Source organism: Cydia pomonella, chromosome 16 (assembly GCF_033807575.1).
Source record: "Cydia pomonella isolate Wapato2018A chromosome 16, ilCydPomo1, whole genome shotgun sequence".
NCBI lineage: Eukaryota > Metazoa > Arthropoda > Insecta > Lepidoptera > Tortricidae > Cydia > Cydia pomonella.
This window is the reverse complement of record NC_084718.1, coordinates 11,059,769-11,083,703: the sequence shown is the minus strand read 5'-3', so window position 1 is coordinate 11,083,703 and position 23,935 is coordinate 11,059,769. Positions and strand designations below refer to the sequence as shown.

Sequence of the window (23,935 nt, the reverse complement as noted above, 5' to 3'; positions counted from 1 at the left end):
AGTGTAAATAAATTCGATTTCCAAACGTGACGTACGCGTTTGCGTTTAGTCTCATTTTGTATTGGATTTCGAAAGAGCGCGCCAAGCGGGACGTTTTGGAACCTCAAAATCCTATACAAAATGAGACTTAACGCAAACGCGTTCGTCACGTTATGATGTCGATCAAAGTTACACTAGGGGTACTGAAATGCTATATTTAGAACCTAACCAACGGAAATATTTGTTTGAATAAAAAAACGCAAAGCTCTGCAAAGGCACGGTGAATTATTTAGTAAACGTTACTCTGCCTTGCGTCGTTGGAACAAAAAGTTGTTAGAGCGCTTTATCTATACATGAAAGTCGTCGGGGAAACAATAAAAACCGTCACGTTGGCATTATGTATAAATAATCATAAGGCACGGAACTTTTATGACACATGGCTGTGGAAACATAATGTTTTGTTTTATGGTTTGCGATTACAAAAATGTGATATGGACAATTAAGGCAGTAATTTTTTTGTCTTTTTATATTTCCTCAATTACACAGCCGTTTTGACGATGAAATGTTACATTCTTTAAGGTATTAATTAGGGACTGGATTCTGATTTTAATAACAGGATGTTGATTCGATATAGATTAGTTATGGATCTAATCTTTCTCTGTCAAAACTAACATTTCTTGGAGCAAAAACGTCACTGACAAGTCAGATCTACTGATCCAGATCTAATTGATAACCGGTAATGAAAATCAGAATACGCCTGTCAGTTATGCTTGAACAATAAAGCGTATACAGTTATAACAGTTATATACTCGTACTATTGTTCAAACTGACATACCCAGCATAGGTAGACATATTTATACTCTACGGGTGTTGTTAAATATGTGCGAGTAATCTTCTATTTAATCTTTATTGCACAATATATTATAGTAAAAGGCGGACTAAATGTGTTAAGGCATTATCTATCAGTCAACCAATTAGACAGAGCGGTTTCAGACTAGCGTATTTATACGCGCGCTTTAAAACTCGGAACTCTCGTATACGACCTTATACCGGCGTGGGCGCTCGAACCGGTGCGTCTCAGCTCGCACGGTCATGAGCTTGTACGAGCTTACCTATTAGCGCGGCAACGCTCGTACGAATGGAACGCGAGTGTATATGCTCGTACGCGCGCTTCTAAAAACGGAGTGGCATCAGATTATAAGCGAGGAAATTTTATGAAATTCACTTTTTTAATGGCACTTGTTTCCAATTATAGCATCTTGATCGAATTTTCATGAATTAAGGGAATGGATGTTTTACCACGTGGCCTTCGGGCCAGAGTAGGTCTTCGTCGAGGCAATCCGATTTGTAGAGAGATGGGTCCAACACTCCGAGGTCGGCCGTGTTTGCTAAAACAAATTACAACAAAATTTAATTAAACAGGTTCATACTCAACTACCCAACTAGGCAACCAAACTAGAGTAAAGTATTTTATATTACGTGGGATAAGTAAACAAGAGTGACGAGACGGAATAATTCAGCCAAAAGGCACACCCCCGGACTTTAATTGTTGAGCCCATTACCCCCCTTATTCATAAACGTCTACTAAAGTTGACAAGCCGCTAATAATCGTTTGTCCCTATCCGACGTATTGGTATGATGGAAAGGGACAAACGATTATTAGCGGCTTCTTAACTTAAGTAGAAGTTTATGGGGGGTTAGAGTTTACTTGGATTTTTCATACCGTCAATACTGACAACCAAATTAGCTTGAACCCTAAATGGCTAAACAATTGATGTCTGTGACAGTACCATCACTTTGCTGGTTATCAATGTTGTAGAAATATAATACTAATAGAAATATAAGACGTTAAAACCCTATACAGTGAAATTAATTATAATCCATAACGCTTACACAAGAATATATATAACAAGAAATATTTCACGGTCTGAATCCATTATTACGAAGTTATCCTAATTTCATATCTGACAATATATAATAAGATAACAAGTTTATAATAAGATCCCTCCGGCAATTAAGCAGGCCCCGAGTTACGCTTCATTTGTACGACAAACGAAAAAAAGCTAGTTAAAGACGCTTTGTACTCCATCGACGAATTTTTTGTAACAAGTATGTAGAAATGTTAAATAAATGCAACAAATTGTAAATGTATAAATATGTACTGTGAACGTATAAATATATAAATAGTAATTGGAAATGTAGCATAAATTATAAACTGGAAAAGTAAATAAGCCCATGCTCAGGACTGGATCCGGAACGCCCTAGTTGGTTGCGGCAAAATTATAAAATCTATTTATTTTATATATATATATATATATATATATATCATCTGTAAATATAGTGAGACGTATAAATAAATAAATAAAAATAAAATAAAAATTTTATTGGCATTAAGGTAAGTACATTTTAGTGTTGAAGTCCCTGACTTCTGAGCTAGGTAAAAACCTGTGTTACAGAAGTCAGTGTCCTCTCCCAAACATAATAGTAACTTGTTGCCGTCTGGCCGTAGCTAGTCTACATTTATATGGTGCACAAACATTAGTCAAAGTTCTTTTGCTTGTAATTGTATTTTGATCATAAGGGGTAAGCTTATGCTGCTTTAGCACTAACTGAAGTATATATAGTTGTCTAACAGAGAGCAATTGACATTGTTTATATAATAGACTCGTTGGATATCTATATGATCTACATGTCATGACCTTCAACAGGGATCTCTGAGCTCTTTCTAATTTTAACATGTGGGTTTTACAAGCGCCACCCCATACAACATTGCAATAACCAATCACTGGCTGAACCAGAGCAACATATACTTTTTTCAATAAAACTAGGTCAGATACATTTAATAAGATGTCAATTTTATGAATAAATAATTGAATTGAATTGAATATAAGTATTTTACATATTACCTGATATGTTTTAACAACACTTTTATGGAATCGCTTATGTTTTAATAACTGGCCTAGTGCAAACCGCAAATTTCCGACCGAATGATAACACTATGTAAATTGTTAATTTCCTCGATTTAATAGTTATAATGGATGGCGAAATTACACGTCTCGTTAGCATTTAACACCTCTAATTTCCGTCTCCTAATGAAATTGGCAAGATGACTACTGAAAAATAAAATGCCTCCAGACTTCAGCATTTGCACAACCACAAAACTAGACATTGTCACGTATAGGATGTATTTAGACGACCTGTCAGGCCTAGTGGTTAGTGACCCTGATGCCTATGAAACCGTTAGTCCCAGGTTCAAATCCTGGTAAGGGCATTTATTCGTGTGATGAGCACGGATATTTGTTCCTGAATCATGGGTGTTTTCTATGTATTTAAGAATTAATATTATATTTATCGTTGTTGAGTATCCATAACACAAGCCCTCTTGAGCTTACTGTGGGGCTTGGTCGACTTGTGTAAAAATGTCCAATATTTATTTATTTATTTTATTTGTAGGCAGAATTCATTTGTTAAATCATTTATTCCCGGATAGTTTAATTGGCATATTCGTTGATCTTTGATAAGTTTAAGGTTGGAAAAACCTTTTCCCAGCACCCACCACACTATACTGATTGGGCTAATCACACTCATATAATATCGATTTAAAGATCTTTGTTTTTCTTAAAAGAATAGCAATCATTCACTTACTCGAGAAAATAAAACATTAAATGCAATCTTTAATCTTGTCTCGAAGGACTTTATTAATTCAAATCCTGAGTTTTTGACTTTCACTTGATAGAAAAAATCACAAACATAGGTCTAAAATGCACTTAAAAAATATGTAACAAAGTATGCGTAAAAGATACAAACATGAAAATTGCTTCTAAAAATCAGCAATATCATGTTTGAGGGAACGTATCGATTATTTTTTATTTTATTTAAACATACCAAAATTAAAATTAAAAAACATGATATCCGCGCTCCCGGGCACACACTTCCATCTCGCTCACGCTTACGCTCGGTGAGAGTTACGAGAAGAACACGAACTTACTGGGCCTAATGTATTTTTCACTTAATACATATAAACTTACAAGGAAAGGTACTCAACTGTCCGGTTCCGATTTGATTTATATTTATATATGTTATAGAGTAGCCTAAAATAACAGACATGTATTTTTTTTTAGCTGCCCAAACTCAACTTATTGGGAGAAATTGTCCTCCAAAGTACTAAAAAATTACTAAATCGTCTAACTCCTATAGAAAGTGATGCTCAAGCAACTTGCTAGTTAATGGCTGGTTTGAGTATATGTTTGAAAGCAGCAAAAAATAATGAGCACGTGTCTTGTTATATCGGCTAAAACTCATTTTTTCCTAAAAAAAATCGACATTCGAAGTTTTATAATGTCTTATCGCTAAAGTTACACATAAAGACGGGTGTTTTTTTAGGAAAACTTGAGTTTAAGCAGATATAACAAAACACGTGTACATTATTTTTTCCTGTTCTCAAACATATACTCAAACAAGCCATTAACTAGCAAGTTGCTTGAGCATTACTTTCTATAGGAGTTAGAAGATTTAGTAACTTTTTAGTACTTTGGAGGACAATTTCTCCCAATATGTTGAGTTTGGGCAGCTAAAAAAAAATACGTGTGCGTTATTTTAGACTACTCTATAACATATATAAATATAAATCAAATCGGAACCGGACAGTTGGGTACCTTTCCTTGTGTAGGTAGGTATTAGCAGTAAAAAAATAATGAAATTATTATTGAGAAAGTAATGAGCATGTCCAGAAGTCGACGAATTTTAAAACCCATTATGGAACAAAACAATAGTCGAAATGTTCCACACAAAGCAAACAATGCCACCGGGCCCCGTCAAAGCCAATTAACCGAGTTGTAGCGATACTGTAACTATTCCGTGTGAAATAAATGAAAGGACTAGATGGCGACCCATGACAGACAGGGCTGTATAAGCTTTAATAAAACATAAGACACACCTGACATCCTCAAAATTTGCTTTAATGTATGTACATATTTGAATATTATTCTACTCGTATTTGTTCCAATAGTTGAGTACATTTGCATTTGAATATTTAGATTGAAATAGAAAATGATAGTGCTTATCATATGTGAAGGAAGAGTGATAGTAATATTATTGTAGACGCCCGACAAGCGAATTCAAGTTGTTATTTCAGAGCGTGCGCTCATAGGGGTGAGTGGTGAATTGGAAAGCTGGGGAAGTATTCCATCTCGAAATCTTCGATAAACAATATAAAATTTAAATATGCATTTAGCTTGAAAATGTATTGTGATAAATAGCAAGATATTGATTTAGATTGTTTTTAATGTTTGTGACGTTTCTGCAAATATAAACGTTATACAAAATACATATATACACATTATAAAAAACCTAATCTAGGGTGCCGCCAGCAGCGGGGCAGAGCCTAAACTGCCGGTGGTCAGGGCTGCAGAGAGAGGAACCGCCGAACTATCCGCGCCGTGTCCAAGATCACCGCCTTCTGCATCTGACCCTTGATCCAACCACCTAGCGAGAGTCTCTCAAGGTGTTGGTCGAGACTCTTTGCTATGAGATCGTTCGCTGAAACGACTATCGGGACAATGATCGTCGAATCAACATCCCACATGGCGGTTATCTCGTGAGCCAAGTCTAGGTACTTACTGGACTTGTCCTTCTTGGCTTTCACGAGATTCTCATCATGGGGGATGGTGATGTCGACGAGCACGGCCCGGCGTTGCGATCGATCTATTACACGATGTCAGACTTATTGGCTACAATAGTCCTGTCAGTGATAATAGATCGATCCCAATAGAGCGTGGCACGACCATTTTCGAGAACTGGCGCAGGTGAGTACTTGTAGTACGGTACTTCGCGGTCCACAAGGCCGTATAGAAGAGCAAGTTGCTGGTGAATAATCCTGGCTACGAGATTATTTCTGTGCAACTACTCGCCGTTAGCAAGATAAGAACAACCCGAAATTATATGCCTGAGTGACTCTCCGGGACGGCGGCATGCCCGACAAATGTCGACCGTACCGTCCTTCAGGATATATTTCCGATAGTTGTTCGTCATCATAACTTCGTCCGCAATTGCACAGGCAAAATCCTTGGTTTCTCCGAAGAGGTCCCCGAATCGTAACCAGTTCACCGACGCGAGCAGGTCCACGTCGGGTCCCGTGAGGGCCTTGTAGAACCGCCCGCGTAGCACCTTACTCTCCCATTCCGCCTTGCGATCCGCAGTACTTAGTACCACAGGTTTGCGCCAGTTCTCGTTTGCACAGGAGAGCGGCGTGAGGTTCCTGTCTACTGCCACCACATCACGATCCATCCCACACTCGTTGTTAAGGAAATCATTCCTGAGATTTCACACCTCGCGGTTGTGGAGATCTTTGGCGTTTAGGAAGCCTCGACCTCCACACTTCCGTGGGATGTACAATCTCATAACTGACGAGCGTGGGTGTTGCATACGCTGTGTGGTGAGTTATTATTATTATTAAGTTACAATCGGGCCGTAAGTTAAAGAAAATGATGCCCGTAATGCCAATTTTGATTCACCAAATAACTATATAATTGCACGGTTTCAACTGTTGTTTACTCTGAGAGTACGTCTGAACGTCTGTCAAGTTAAACCAGTTTGACAGCACTGGCTTCCCTCGAATGCGGTTGACCCGACCGAATAAGGTCAATAAGAAGAGTGTTGATGGTGGAACTTCTCATTCCACGGACGTAAACAATACCTTCCGCTGTTTAAATAATAAAGCTTATTAATTGTAGGCATTTTGTATTACAAATGACAGGACAGGACACCGACGTAAAACAGTAATCTGAGCGCTATTGTCTAAAATGTAATATACAGCCGGGACCTTTGGACCTTTGACGATTTAACATAATAACGTAACATGCCTTTGTTATTTGTCTATTTTCAGGTTGTGATAACAAATAAGTATGTGTATTTTATTTCTTATTTTCTACAAAAAAATACATTTTGTTTCAAGCCATGTTAACTTTTATATAAAAAAAAACTTCCATTGTCCCAAATTATCATTTATTTTTCTCGTCCTGAGGTAAATTTTCGGCACAGATAAGTTTTTAAATTTGTTTTAATAATATCTGACACTAGTTCTTTTAAATACACATCACGATATCCATTTTTGTTTTTGAAAAATACCGTACGTCTGTTTATCAATTATTACAGCTACGAATTTCAGACAAAGCCATTGTTGTCAGATTCCACATGGTACACACACATACATGATACATGATGATTCTCTTTTGTTGATATCGTAGTAGAATTACTTTGTGTGTAAGTTTTGAAATGGATATACTACTACACGAACTCATATATATGTTACCGGAAATGTATGAAATCTAGGAATTGTATACAAATCCTAGGAAATTTATACAATTCCGAAGCTATTTAGGAAATGTATAAAATATGGTTTCAAAAACTATTTAATACATACTTGTCCTAGGAAATATGTAAAATTCCTAGGAATTGTATATAATTCCAATATCGGATTAGGAAATGTATAAAAAACAATGCTTTCTGTAATAAAACACTCAACTATTTTACATTTCCGATTGCTATTTAGGAAATGTATAAATTTCCTAGGAAATGTGTCTAATATAATTTGTTTTACACATTTCCGTGCGATTTTAGGAATTACATACATTTCCTAGGAATTGTGTTACCGGAAATGTATGAAATCTAGGAATTGTATACAAATCCTAGGAAATTTATACAATTCCGAAGCTATTTAGGAAATGTATAAAATATGGTTTCAAAAACTATTTAATACATACTTGTCCTAGGAAATATGTAAAATTCCTAGGAATTGTATATAATTCCAATATCGGATTAGGAAATGTATAAAAAACAATGCTTTCTGTAATAAAACACTCAACTATTTTACATTTCCGATTGCTATTTAGGAAATGTATAAATTTCCTAGGAAATGTGTCTAATATAATTTATTTTACACATTTCCGTGCGATTTTAGGAATTACATACATTTCCTAGGAATTGTATACAATGACGGATTACATACATTTCCGGTAACATATACAATACACAAAACAATATATTTATGTATATAAATGCTAAACAATAATATTTCAATAAATTTAAAAGTGGAAAATGTATGTATTACTGTCTTGGGTGAGACTTGAACTCACGGCCTCTGGATCGATACTCAAGAGGCCGTGAGTACAAGTCTCACCCAAGACAGTAATTTTTCCACTTTTAAATTTATTCTAAGCTTAATAGCACCCTTCGCAGACGTTTTTGCTTGTTAAAAATTAATTTTACAGTACATATGGGGCTACTTTATAGCACTAGTGCGAGAAGTAGCATATTACGTTACTGTGTCGAACATTTAAAGGGCCATATGTACTGTAAAACGTTGTACGATACATGTGCGAATAGGTAATTCGCAACTCGTGTCGATTTAAAACACTCCCTTCGGTCGTGTTTTAATTTATCGCCACTCGTTTCGAATTTCCTATTTTTCGCACTTGTATCGTAATGTACTATAATAATATTTCATGCGTTGTGTTTTTAGGTTTTTTTAATAATATATACATATATGCAAGCCGTGGAGCTAAGTAGTTCAGACGCTTGCCCTTGGTTTGATAATAGATGAGGTACAGGTAGATTTTATCATGCTGCCACTCTGAAAAATTTGTACAGGTCATGCTGAACAGTTTTTATGAGTACACCGGGTAAGTATAGTGATCGTCCATATAAAAAGAGAAAATGATTTCCACTTTTAAATATTTTCCATTTTGCATGATTTCGATATGTTATTGACACAATAAAAAACTAGGTTTATAGGTTTTCCTTTTTTTCAATATTTGCAATACATTTTTTTTAAGTTAAACCTTACTTAAACCTAGAATATAATATGCTGAAGCGATCGATATGAAAATCAAAGTGATTTGTTAAGTGTATAGTGGGAAACATTTTCTTCTGAAATGGAATTTCATACAAAAAGTACTGTTATTTCGCTAGCTTCGCAAAGCTATTTTTCCCTGCAAAAAAAAATTATTGTTCAATAGAAGAATGCGTCTGATTCGCCGAAAACAAAATGACCCAATATTTGGTAGTTAATCATGATCTATTCTGTTCAAGATTATATACGATATTTGATGCGGGAAAAGTACGTCGGATGACGAACTGGCAAATTGCTCCGAAATGATTTTCATATCTTTGCTAGATTAGATTAGATTATTTATTTAATGAAAGACAATTTGCATTGATGTCAAACATATAGGAATTTCTATCATGATCGTCAAAGTTAAATAAAAATGAAAATAATAACAATACTCCTCCTTCTTTCTTCTTTATCCGGCCCTTTTCCCGGGGTCAGGGTTTTTGGGGTCGGGCCTCCAACCCCAATAATAACAATACCAGGCTTTCCTCATGGACCAACTTCGTATGCACAACTAGTTGTGCCATTAAAAATTATGTATTCCTAATGGCACAACTACGCACAAGTGGCACAACTAAGGCTTTCCTCATGGACCAACTTCTAAGCACAACCCTCTCTAACCATTCCTTACAACACAACTACAATCAAAAGAGGAAATAGACAGCTTTCACATTAATATCCTCTTTAGATATTGACAGTGATAACGGCCACTTTTCCCACTTATCTTTGTATATAATATGATTAATAATCATAAACGTCACGATCATGAAATAAAATTATAGCCATAAGGATTGTCAATACAATTAGAATAACGGTAAGTAGGTAAATACTTGCAAAATCTGTCATAAGCTGTTATAAGCTGTCATATCTAAGTAAATAAATCGGCCAAGAGCATATCGGGCCATACTAAGAGTAGGGTTCCGCAGTTACTCTTCCGTCACAATAAGCTAAACTGGAGCTTAAAGTATAGTAGATTATTAACCAAGGGATGAACTGAACTGTGGATAGTACGTCTTTTTACTATGAAGGGGAAACTTTTTGCAACAACTCAAAAACAGCTAAAATGATCATGTCCGCTATAGTTTTCATTTAATGTCTTTCTTAAGCTCTACTTCTACGATTTTTTTTCATATTTTTTTGACGTATGGTTCAAAAGTTATTGGGGGGTGTCCCACATTTGTTTTTCTTTCGGAGCGATTATCACCGAATATATTCACTTTATCAAAAAATGTTTGTTGTAGACCCCTATTAGTTTTGAAAACCTTTCAAACGATATCCCACACTGTAGGGTTCAAGCAAAATCACCCCCACTTTACGTGTAGGGGAGGTACCCTAAAAAAAAAGTTTTAGATTGTGTTCTACGTGCTCCACATAATCTAATCAAGTGTAACATCATTTTTAATGACAATGGCACGTCATTTTCACTAAAGGTACGAAGCGCCTCTTGGGGCTTTCCATTATTGCGTCATGCAGACGGTTTGTCGCAACGCAAAAGTTGTGAGTTTATATTAGGTATAATGAACCCTTTATGAATTAAACAAAAGTATAAAGAATAAGTATTGCGATACAAGGAGGAAATGCTGCCAGCATCTACGGCACCATGCCACGGGGGATAGTTTTTAATTATTTATGCTATGATTAGTTTTATTTATTTCTAGATTAAGTTTTATAGGTTATATGTATAATTCTATTTTTTTTGTATTATGAAAAAATGTTAATATTGTCACCCAACAAAAGTTAAAAGTTTGGCCGAGTGTGAAATAACAAATTTGTTTAAATAATAAGTAATTACAGTTTGAGTATGAAGACGTTCAAGTCGATATTATTTTTCAGATTTTTAACAATTTCGCTACCAACGTTTTCGTAGCGCTACGCTAACAGGGCAAGTAGCTAAAAGCTTGTAATAAAAAGCAAACATGAAATAACTCTCTCTTCAGTACACTTTTTTAGATACAAATACATATCTACCTTTGTCTGAATACTTTCATATCATATGTTCTTTATTGAAGTGGGAGCAAAAGGTCAGGCTTCACAGATGCTCACTCTACAATTTTATCAGATTATGGCTTTTTTGTTACTATTTCCATTGTAAAAGTATTTTTAGTAAAAATAACATTCATACTCATGATATTGTCATATTTCGGTCACTCTCAAAAAATATGCTTGCGGTCTCATTACCGCGACCCATACAAAATGTATGAAAAGAGTCGTAGTACAATTAAATGCAACCACAGAAATATTCTCAAAGAACGACCCATTTTATTTTAATTTTTATTGTAATCACTGCACCGTAAATAGTATTTGGTCCGCATAAATATTCAATTTTTGTCCTAGGAGTGTTGAATAATCCCAAGCGACGGTACCCAATGCGATTAGGTCAGTCCCTACCAATTTAGTTCCAAACGTGTTTGAAAAACCCATAATCTTATTTCTATTGGGCGAGAAAGTATTCAGTGTCCCTCTCCTGAGTTTTCGCAATAGATAGTCGATGATTGGTAATATGTTTTTAATTAAAGTCTGTGTCTGTGTCAGTGCTCCATGGTTTATCCAACAGGATTCTATTTTTTTGTAGAAATGCAGCTAAAGTGCAGAACCTTATTCCTCCGTCCCCATTTCACCATCGGACTACCAGACAATCGGCACTCCGGCATCGCTTCATGGTAGGTATTCCACAAATACGCACGAAGCGTTTTGCTTCAACATTCCTTATGCGAACTGCCAAGGAGAGGAATGCCCTGCCCGAGTCTGTTACCGCATGAGTACAATATGAGTCTTCAAGGCTAGGGTAAATAGGTATCTCATAGGTAAGCGTGCTCCACCGTAGACCGCATCATCACTTACCATCAGGTGAGATCGTGGTCAAACGCCTGCCTATCTAGCTTTTGTCGCTGACTGTACTTTTCTCTCCACAGGCAAATAATACTTATCCAGACAATTCTAACAACCCCAAAAACTAGTAGTTTGCGTTGTTTTATCACAGAGTTCCCAAGGCCTCCTCCTGCCTCCATCATCAGATAAACTCCATGATATGATAATATGGTATTGTCATCCAATTTACATATTTTATACTATGTATGCAAAATTTCAGCTCAACCGGAAATCGGAAAACCAAATCAAATCAAGCAAATTCAGCTCAAATTTAGCTTCCAAAATTTGACCCATAACCCACAATATCATACATAGATACCTACATAATAACAGGGTAAGTTAAATAAAAGCTTGTAAAAAGACAAAAGACAGACTTTTTCAGAAACTTTAAACATACATACTTCAAACCATAGAAAAACAATTTCCACAAGTTGTATTGCGCTTCCGACATTAATAGAAATATTATCTTTGAAACGTATTTAGGTCGAGTTTGACAAAAATAGTCCCCATTTTTTCAGGAACCGAAATAATGGAATTTCATTAATAATGCTATAGGTTGAATTATTAATGAACCATTGGACATAAAAGGAAGTTCTTAATATCCTATTAAATTTCATAATTTTTGTTACAATCTTCGTTCATCTCAACCGTCGAAATTAAGAGATTTAAATGTTAAGGAAATCTCTGGGTTTCTTATTCTGGCTCTTTGGAAATATATTTGGATGTAAGCGATTTATAAAATGAATGGTACTTAAGGACCGAAATCTCACGCACCTATATCCTTAAATTCAGTCTCATTTATTATTTTAAGTATATATTATAAAAATGGTAGGACTTTTTCACACATATAAAACAGTTTATTACATGAAATGAAAACAATCAACATTCTCGGAATATTTTTTGAAAATACATAGAATTAAACCCAAACATCTTTTGCTAATCGACCGTCTATAGATACGTATTTTTTTTATCGATGTACGATTTTGTGGCATTAGAGACGGCGGGGCCTATTATATAGTCTGGACTAAAAAATCAAAATCGTTCTCCTTCTTGATGCGACAGGCAATCATACTATTTACCAACCGGGTTTTTTAACCTAATTTGACCCCGCTGAATCCGAATTTGCCGGTTGCCCGATCGACCGATTATAAGTCAAATTAGGTAAAAAACCCAGGTTGCCAAAAAGTAATATGATTAGCCAGTCGACATGGATATTTTCAAAAATATTACCTAACTACTAGGCCAGCGTTTGCGGGAGAGAGGTGGTGATCCTCGCTCTGTGTTGTAGTTGGTCCAACAGGTCTCGGGATGGCGGGTCAGCCGTTAGGTAAACCTTTGAGCCGGTTACGATGCAGGGGGGATTATTTTAGGTTAAGAATAAGTTAATGTTATTAGGTTTAGTTGTAGTTTTTTGATAATTATCATATGTTTTTTAGTGTTTTGTCAATGTTGACTTTTATATCATTATATGAACCTACTATTATTTGTATAATTCGGACATGTGATATTTTGTAATAATGTAAATAAAGATATTTAAAGTTGAACCGTATGAGACGCAACGTTATTCAAAAGGGAAAGTAAACCAAGGAGGAACGTTTAACGCCGTAGACACATTTGAGACCAAACACGAATATCTTGAAACTCTCAACTAGGAGAAATTCTGTGTCAATACTATTTGAAATTATCTACTTTGTTGAATTAAGGAATAAATCTGATTCGATTCCCAATATTATTATTAACGTACTAAAACTTTATCAATATTACCCAATTCTTGATGGTATTTCTTGTATAATTTATACTGAATATTGTAATAAATTATTTGAATGTTCAATCTTATTATTGAAATGACATACAGTGCAAAACCAGAAATAAGTTTATTGATCTGCAAGAAATCGACGCAAGAGATGTATACCCGGCTTAAATTAAATAAGTATTATATAGAATAAGTTTTAGGCAAAAATTCATTTTTTGTATCGCTGACTGTCTATTTTTCTTTCCGCAGGCAACTTATATTCATCGAGACAATTCTAAAAACTCCAGACACCAGATTAGCTCGATGGTCCCATAATATTGCATTGTCACACGACTTACATTATGTATTCAAATTTTCAGCTTCATCAGAAATCAGGAAGTGGGTCAAATTTAACTCACCAGATTTAATTACAGACCCACACACAGACAACGGGATGGTGAAACTAAATAAAAGCTTGTAAAATAGTGCTGAAAGGTTCATCCGAATTTCCTGTGTTGATGATGATGATGTTGTAAGAAGTAGTAGTACTTTTATTCTTTTGCGAACAAACTGGTTTCAGGCTATCTCGACATTCTATGCCTTTTCCTAAAAAGTGTCTCGCACGGCACCAGCTATCAGGTCTAAAATTACCATTAAACGGCACTTAATTACTCCATAATACCTAAAAGCTAACACTGAAACCTGAAGTCTAGGTTTAGGTTCTAGTTGCGTGTACGAGTGTGCCTAATTGCGATGCGGTTAAATGAAATAACACACGCGTTATATGTACGAGTAAGTACATAGAAGGTGTGGTTTGCTAACTAATTGTCAAGGGGATTATAGTGTTCCGTTTCACAGTTTACTAGGTACTATGCACTCTTTAGATTTAGATCGTGCAATCCTTATTTTTTTTATATTTGGCATAATCAAAATAATGACGTGAAATTTCAAGATCACGTGATTTGATGATTATTTAGGTCAATTACATTTATGTTTTTTGATTAATTAGGCATTCACGAGTCAGTCAAGAGACTCATCATTATCTGACCTAAGAGACTAATAAATAATAGTACATTGTGCAACGAGGGGGGTAAGTGAAATTTTGCGAACGAGATCTTTAGATTTAAGCATTAAAGGCCCGAGTTTGCAATATTCTTACCCCTGGATTTGTACACAATGTATTTCATCACACTTGCAAAGAAGAGACTTAATTTTAAGCGAAATAATTCTTAAATACGGTGAGATTTCAAACATTCGTCCGCCATATTGTCATGTTTTGACAGTTCACGCATCGAAGGCACAGACCTATCCGAAGTTCAGTCACAATTGAAAATTGTGTAAAATTATATTAGACGGCTATTAAATTAATCAAATTAAATATTTTTAAACATGAACTAAAATACTAAATTATAAACGTTAATATTTCAAAACACATTTTATGCCTAGTTGATTCGTGTGAATTAGTAACAAAGAAAAACTGTAACTCCCTAGGGAATTACATTTTTTTGACAATCCGTAACTCCCGTAGGAATAATATAGGCCTTTGTCCTTCTTTTTATATATAATAAGTGTGATGAAAAAACTTTTTTTACAGTAAGAGACCCATAATACACAGCAATACAGTGATCGTTACCTGTCTAACTAATAACTAAAGATCTTTAGCTTAATAAAATACAATAACTCTTAAAAAAAAAGAATTACTTAAATCAGACCACGGGTATCGGAGTAATCGGTGAACGTACATAAAAAAACCGGCAAAGCGCGAGTCGGACTCGCGCACGAAGGCAGAATAGCAGCACCAGAAATACATCATCTTTGAAAATTTCAGTAACTTATCACGATTCATGAGATACAGCCTGTTGCCAGACGGACAGCGGGGTCTTAGTAATAGGGTAAGGAACCCTAAACATAGCCACAACCAAATACAGGACCTCCTCCTTCTATAAAGTTGAAGTCGTTTAAAAATAAACATGGACAACTGTGATACCGAAATGAAATATGCATGAAAATAATACCGGTACGCGATCTATATACATGTGGGATGCCTACTTAAGTATCAACAGGAAGATTTATTTCTTAAGTTTCATATACTTAGTAAAAAATGCATCAGAATAAGCATAAATTGTTAAATAAACTTTCTTTACAAAGCCATTGTAGAGATCACCACTACATCCTATAAAACAAAGTCCACCGCCGCGTCTATCTGTCTGTATGTTTGCGATAAACTAAAAAACTACTGAACGTGGTTTAAATGCGGTTTTCACCATCGATAGCGTTATTCTTGAGGAGGGTTTAAGTTTAGAATTTGTCGACCCGTGTGAAGCCGGGGCGATAACATTTTCACCGTCTTTTTCCCCCCAATTGTTACCTGTTGTAGGTGTCAATCGATTACTTGTATAATGCTGATGACAGGTTCCATTTATAACTGACTTTGAAAATCTGTAGTTGGGTCATTTATTTCGACGTTTGTTTATTAAAGGAATCATGTAAATTATCCATAATATCTATAGCTAGTGCATACTAACGACACAAAGCGTTATAAAATACGAGTAAAGGTCACTAAAAATAAAAATATTTAACGAAGCGAAGTTGTTCGCAGCTTTGCATTTTGTGGTTTGTGTATATTGCATGTTTAGGTACCTGTATTTCTTTTATTAATTTAAAATGTCATACTTTCAAAGACGGTATTTTCTCACAAAAAACTAATGTCTATTTGAACTTACATAAGTAACACTTACACTATTATAATGAGATAGACTAATGTAAATATTTTGCCACACATAATACATATTTTCATTTGGCTTGGTTATGTCAACTATTCCTTTAGGTTTTTTTTCCTATTTCACTGTACTATAGAGTACGAGTATTACAGCTCTCTATTAAGATCAAAGCAAATTGCTTTCTATTCTTACTATTATGATAATTTCATTAGCACGTCCTACGGAGTTCAGTGCGGCTTAACAATGCGTATTATGGTTCGGCCTCATATTCAATTAGTATTAGTGTGCTTAAGCTTAGGTCGGCGCCATTGGGTCGGTCAGCAATTTAATGTGCTAGGGCGAAATAACGTAAGATATTACTTTGATGCTTTTACGGCTTTTGTAAGATGGATGAGATAGTTTTTTAAACACGCCAGCTTGTTTGAACCGTTCTGAATTATATTATAGGTACAGTTTTTTATCTATAAATAATTTACCCTTTTATTGAGGCAGATGGTAAGAAGTTATTATAAAAAGTTACTTGAAAACTTAGCGGTCTGAAGCCAGTATGAAGTTCTCCATACATATATATTATTCAAGCACGTAGTTACTACAAACGTAGTTACGCTCTCATTTTAAAACGACTAGCTAGATTGCTCTGAAATTTTGTTCTTATTAGGTTATGTAGTTTCAGATACTATAGTTAAAACATATAGCGAATTTAAGTTTTTAACACAAAAGTTGTTTTTGCTCTATTTCGTTTGTTTTATAAGCTGGAGCTATATAAACTAATTACAGGCATATCTCATGTCATTGTACAGTCAACCAATTTGAATGCTAGGCCACTATAGAACCTTGTCGCTTTAACTAGTCTATACATGACATGCATCACTCAATAAGCACTGTCGTAGAAGTCATTATGACATGGTTCTATAGTGGCCTAGGAATCAAATTGGTTGACCGTACGTGCAAAGTTTCATTACAATACAACACGTAGTTTTAAAATGAGAACGAAACTCCGTTTATATGGGAAGGTGAAATGTGGCATTATCAAGGAAAAGGGACCTTATTGTCGATGGCGCTTACGCCGCACTGCGTCGCGCAGTGTTGTATTTGTATCGGAGCATCGTTTATTAATGCGGAAGCGCCATCGACAATAAGGTCGCTTTTCATAGATAACGTCACAAATCGATCTTGCTGTGGACTCTAAAGTACTAAGTAAAAATGTAATAATTTTAGTCCCAAACCTCAGCTACCATCTATTAGAAAATCAGTAAAATCAACTTCTTTACCAACCGCACGTAGCAGTCACATTCTTATTTTGGATAAAGCGGTTGTTTTAAAATATTTTATAAATAGTTTATTCTCTTAAGGATAAAGCTATCTTTTAAGGCTTGAAAAGTATAATCAAGCAGTGTATAAACTTGATCGGATTTTTTACTCATAACCAAACTGAGGAGTTATTTATGCTACGAGTAGGTAATATATTTGTCATGTAGGTACATATTTTAACAAAACATTTCTGTCAAAAGTAGTAAACTATTTCCCCTAAACTCAAGGGGAACCTAATAAAGCAACAAGTATTCCAGATGTCATTCTCCAAGAGAATACGGTCGGAAATGGGTTTGTCCCTTTTAACGTTTACGACACAATAGCCAGGATATTTAAGTGTCCATTCAAGCATTAATATTTAGTTCCTAGGCAGTTCCAAATAGTATATAGAAATAGTTATTATCGAAAGTTGAAAAAGGCGATTTCCCTTGTAAGTAATAAAAAATCTTTGAGAATTCGATATCCTTCTAAATGAATGAAATAAGGTAACGTTAGCTATATTGTTTTTTTTTCTATTAAATTAAGGTAGATCAATTATGGTCACATTTTTTAAATAAACTTCATATATTATTTATTTAAAAAAAACCATTTATTTATTTTTTTAAATTGTCAGTAAGTACCGACATATTCATTTCTATGAAATGGTATTGCTTTTCTCTTTAGTTGACTGTTCCTACCGCTACACGGTGTTTTTTTTAAACTCCGTTAACTTCGGGGTATGGCTAAGTACACCTAAAGAAACTGAATGACATAGTTATTTTTAATTGTTTATATATTTTTAATTTTTCGTAAAAAGTAATCAATAGCGTTTTTATAACATGAATATTATATTTAAATCTACTAAACAATCGAAAACTATGACATATCAATGACATTTCGAATATCCATCGTCCGAAACAGTAGTTCCGTTTAACACGCCCTATGGCAAATGTACACGCTCATAGGGGCCTTATCAAATAAAAATCATTGATTATCTCCAAAATGGAGTTAATTTGAATATCGGTTCCTTTGAGAAAGTTACTTAATTTAAAACGTAAGGAATGGATCCTTTACATTATCGGACTTATAGAAAAAACACTGTGTAAAGTTTGTCCCACCCACATTCATTCCGTCTCACATAACACTTGAAACCCGCCGCCTTTATGCCAGTTACTCAGAATTTATTGAACACAAACCTTATAAAAGCCTGAATGAAATACTTGCACACATTTTAGCTGGAAATGTTTAAACCTTTACCAGTATTAATGCATTATGTATGCGAATTTCTTTGTTAAACCTTCTATGAAATCGCAGTGCGGCAGCATACTTGAGTAAGTTAGCGTAACCTATTTCTAGGAAAACTTGTGGCTTTTGCTACAAATTTAACTTGAAAATCACGAGGTACCTATCGTTTGTATAATCGCTATCATAATCGAGGCGACCAAGGTGGTCACAAATATCTGAACATGTCTCTATTGTCAAGGCGTTAGAGTGCGAGTTCATATATTCACCTCGGCCGCTCCGATATATTTGACTGCGACTGTACGCTCTCAAGCCCTAATAGGTTGTTTGTCTGAGTAACTTGGTAGTTTCTGATTTGATTCTTTCTTCTTCTTAAAAAGTGTATCTATCTTCTTAAAAACGTTGAAGGTCGCAGGTCGATAACCGTGATATTCGTTCAAGACGTGAGAACATTACCACAGACGTTTTAAATTTTTGTACGTCTAAAAATCTAAAAACACTAAATTCGTACCTTCTTAGACAACTTTGTTGTGATATGCGAAAATTAAAATAATATAATTATGCAGTAAAATAACTGTATCTGAATATTCTTTGTTCAAATTCAAGAGTCCAATCTTAAATACCTATTTGCTATTTTCATTGCCATTTTCCAAAAATCAATTGTTATTGAATTTAATGAATTTAAATGTCCATCCAAAAGTTAAAATCCTTTTTGATATAAATCGTCAATAAGTACGAACTAAATACAGATATAAAGGCACCTTACAAACAAAGAAAAAGGTAAAATACCGTATAGTGCAATCAACCTGTCTTACCCCAGTTGAATCCTCAGTCTCTGCTAAATGTAATATCTTATGCAGTATATAAAAGAAGGTAATGAAATCAGCTGAAGTAGTAGTAGAGGCTTCAATTATCTTACTTACACGCGTAACGTTTAATATTAAAAACGTTTTAACGAATAAAGAAAAGTGTTTGTTTAATCGATTTTCTCAAGAAAAATATTTTAGGACACAATTCTTAATGGGTTCTTAGTCTTACTGAGCTGTATGCCTAACATTTCCAATTATGAGAAGTTGTTCGGCGGCCATTTTGACAATCTATTACGTATTCCATTTGGTTTTAGAGCAGTGAACCAGTATCAGAACTAGAAGTTTTATTTCTTTTAGAATGTCGATGGAGCTTTCACGTTAACACCTACGAGCATAATTTATTTATTTTAATATTTTATTTTATTTGTGGTGGTCTGGGTTTTGTGCCTGTTTAAAAAAAAAACAGTTTTATCGTTAAGCAACATAAGTAACATTCCTGTCCTTTGGCGAGTTTTTCAACTAAACTCATTGTCAAAAATGTGCTTTACTTATTAACCTTAACTTAAAAACCAGAGTCCAAAAGGAAGTATTTCCTTTAGGATTATGAAATTTATGGAAGATTGGAAGTTTGCTTTGAAGGCCAAATTATAATAAACTGCCCTTAGGCACTTATTGAGGCATACTTAATTTTTATCAAAATCATTCCAAATATAATTTATTCGTACATGCTGAAAAGAATCCGTATGCATTTTTTTGTTACATAATTGAGTCTTCAAAATTACTATAGGTGATTCTGTATAAACCATGTCAAATGTACGAGTAATATGTAATTCATTTTCCTGATTGATATTACAGGTGTTTTTTTAGGCTATTCGAGTATCCCACGGCTGGGCAAAGGCCTCTCCCCTGGTTCTCCATTGAAGGTTTGAAAATTGAAAAAAAAAAAAAAATAATTATACCACAAAAGGGTGTCCACAAGGAGGTATTTCATCCCCACTATTATGGACCCTAGTAGTTGACCAACTTCTTGCAATTAAATAAATAAATATTATAGGACATTATTACACAAATTGACTAAGTCCCACAGTAAGCTCAATAAGGCTTGTGTTGAGGGTACTTAGACAACGATGTATATAATATATAAATACTTAAATACATAGAAGACACCCATGACTCAGGAACAAATATCCATGCTCATCACACGAATAAATGCCCTTACCAGGATTTGAACCCGGGACCAACAGCTTCGTAGGCAGGGTCACTACAAACTAGGCCAAACCGGTCGTCAAAAATGTTAAATTATGTTAAGTCAGGGCTATGACACGCAAGGATATGCCGATGACCTTTTAGTCACTATCAAAGACTCTTGCCTCCACACGATATCCAACCTAATGCTCCTTGCATTGCTCTTAACACAATATTCAAATGGGGTAGAGAAAATGACTTGTCCAGTAATCCGAGCAAGACTGTAATAGTACCATTCGTGCACTCACAAGGAAACGAAATGTCAAAAAGCTCACAGAACCAAGACCTAATGGACAAATAATACCGTTCTCAGGCGAGATCAAGTACCTTTCGACCAAAAGTTAACTTGGAACCCTCACCTGAGATATATACAAAAGCGAAAATGGCCATGTGGTCATGCTTTCGAATGGCAGGAGCAAGATGGAGCATAAGACTCAGATTGCTATATGGTTATACACAGCGGTAGTGACGCCCATAATCACCTACGTCTCCGCAGTCTGTTGTAACAAAACCAGCCAAAAGATGGAAATAGAAATTTTAAACAGCCTGCAACGCGCGGCTTGTTTACCAGTAATAGGCGCCTTCTCTTCTACATCTTGGGTAACCCTAGATGCACTGCTAGACATTATACTACTTCACTTGCAGCTGCAAAAGGAGGCCAAGCGGTGCATATTGAGGAGCTACGAGGGAATAGGTGAGTGAAACACTTCTTTTACTTTGCAGGTAAGCCATTCTGTAGATCACCAAGCGCCGAACAATACAACGATTCGAAAAATTCTTTAGTCCTATTGAAATCTATATATACTTACTGAATGAATTGGACCGTATTTGCGAGGGCATGGGCGGGCAAAGCACCTCGCTGCCCAGGCTGCTCACGGAGATGACGTCACGTAGCTCGCCGAGCGACGACGAACGCAGCGTAGGCAGCGAGAAGTTCACTTCTTTGGTCCTGTTCAACAAAAGTTTTATTGAAATGGTTGCTGAATTGATGTTTTTATATATCGCCGTAATGTCATACCATCTCGGATTTAATTGAAATAACTGGAATACTATTGTTAGTTTTTGACCTGACCTGGAAATTATTGATCTTTTTAGATAAAGGATAAAGGTAATCAACATCTTATAAGTAGTAGCAATATATTAAATGTTATGTATAACAAAAAAATACCTATATATGATTTATTACTTTGCTTTTACTCTTACAGCTAAAAAAAGGAACAAAGCCAATCATAATGAAATGCTAATCAAATACGTAATATAATCACGTATCACTCATCAACGGTAGTCTTTATTTTGCCCGAATGTTTTCTGTTTCTAAAACGATCTGAAGCCCCGATAAAATTAAGCTTAACTGAGACTGTACGATGACCCGACAGCCTATAGAACCCATCTCATTCGCCTTTTATTGTAGACTGACCCTCCTGTCCAAGTGCACTTAGACTCATCCTTTACTTGTATAAAAGCTTTGTAGTCTTAAAGACATAGAAAACGACACTGCTTAAAGATATAAATAATGAGCGTAGATACTTGAAATTAACAGAACATTTATATAAGTTTTTTTTTATACTACGTCGGTGGCAAACAAGCATACGGCCTGCCTGATGGTAAGCAGTAACCGTAGCCTATGTACGCCTGCAACTCCAGAGGAGTTACACGCGCGTTGCTGACCCTAACCCCCTCGTCGGTAAAGAGGAGTAAAGCTCGTCGTTGAATTTAAGATGCCAAAAGGCACAATATAGATAGTTTCTTAGATCGAACAAGCAAACAAGTTCGTCCTTTCGTTTGCTTAATACTCCATTACTGCGGTAAGTAGGTACAATTGGGGCATCTATTTTCAAAATGGTCTTAAGAGACTTGTTTTTCCTATCTGAAGACGTCACTTTGAGGAAGTAATATAGCTGTGAAGACCGTCCAATCATTTGTTTGTTCTCACAAGGAGCGCGCCTTTGGGTAAGTTGTTTGGGGAGTCGAAGTCCAATATATAGCTTTATTCAAGATACCTATCTGGGAGCACGGTAGTACCCGCCAAGACGAGGAAAGCGACGCGCAAGGGCACTACCTACCTTTTCTCGAAGCACTGCGTCGTTTTTTTGAACCCTCATAATTCGAGTTTGAATTATACCAGATAAACGAAATTCTTGGGATATAATGTCAATATCAATAGTTATAGACTTATTAATACAAAACAAGACATAAAAAAATTCAATTGCATAGCTCTTATACCTACTTTAGATTTTATTCATATCTAAAATCCCGATTTCGTCACTGACTCACTCACTCACTGATGATCATCAAAACCCGTAGGGTACTTCTGGAAATTCTAGGATGCTGAAATTTGGTATGTAGGATAGTATTAGTACACAGACAATAAAATAAAAAATCAAAAACTTGACATTTTAAGCCCCTAAGGGGGTGGAAATTTGTATGGGGAATCAATAACCGCTGAACCGATTTCGTTGAAATTTGGTATGTAGATAGTTTTGGTTATGGAAAAGGATATAGGATAGTTTTCAACCCCAAAATCAACCCGTAAGGTAAGGTTAAAAGAGCGTTAGGGGGGAAAAGGGGTTGATGTTTGTATGGGGAATCAGTAAAAAACATATTGTATAAAAGATGCCCCAGATACGTGTTTCAGGATTTTTAATAGTAAATCACCCCCAACCCTTTAAATTAGGGGATGGAAGATTGTGTGACTTACAAAAAGAAGTGGAATCCCATCAAAAACATTTTCATGTAAAATGTTGCCAAGACGAAACCATAAGGCTCGCACTGTCAAAAAGTAATCAGATCTCTTGTAGAGTCAAGCTTCGAACTCTACAAGCCTTAACTTCACAAATTCTACACCTTAGTCAAAATATGTGGCTTGGCCGTTTCGTTACTACAATAAGTATTGTATAATAAAAAATAATGAATAGTGAATACATTTTTCACGTTACGCCTATTTGACGGTAGCGAAACGGCCATTTTTTTTTTGATGACACTTTTTGGTTCATGGAGATTCCATTCCTAACCTCCACCTTCCATAAATTGTTCACTACATCTGCAACCATATCTTTGACGCCACTTGTGCGGGCTTAAAAGTGTTGCTACGGAGAGCGCTGGTTACAGCGAATTTACGCATAGTCATTTACATAAACTCTTCGTTCTAATGTATATGTTAAAT

General features: G+C 35.3%; 1 protein-coding gene across 2 annotated transcripts in view; it reads right to left on the bottom strand.

Annotated features, from left to right (window-relative positions):
* LOC133526720 (synaptotagmin-15-like) overlaps window positions 1-23,935 on the bottom strand; it is a 105,534-nt gene that overhangs the window by 29,363 nt on the left and 52,236 nt on the right. For both annotated transcript variants that reach the window (XM_061863441.1, XM_061863442.1), the window contains exons 5-6: window positions 21,582-21,721; window positions 1,279-1,367 (exon numbers count right to left, since the gene is read on the bottom strand). In XM_061863441.1, coding sequence (XP_061719425.1) covers window positions 1,279-1,367; window positions 21,582-21,721 — 229 coding nt within the window. The remainder of the gene's footprint in view (window positions 1-1,278; window positions 1,368-21,581; window positions 21,722-23,935) is intronic.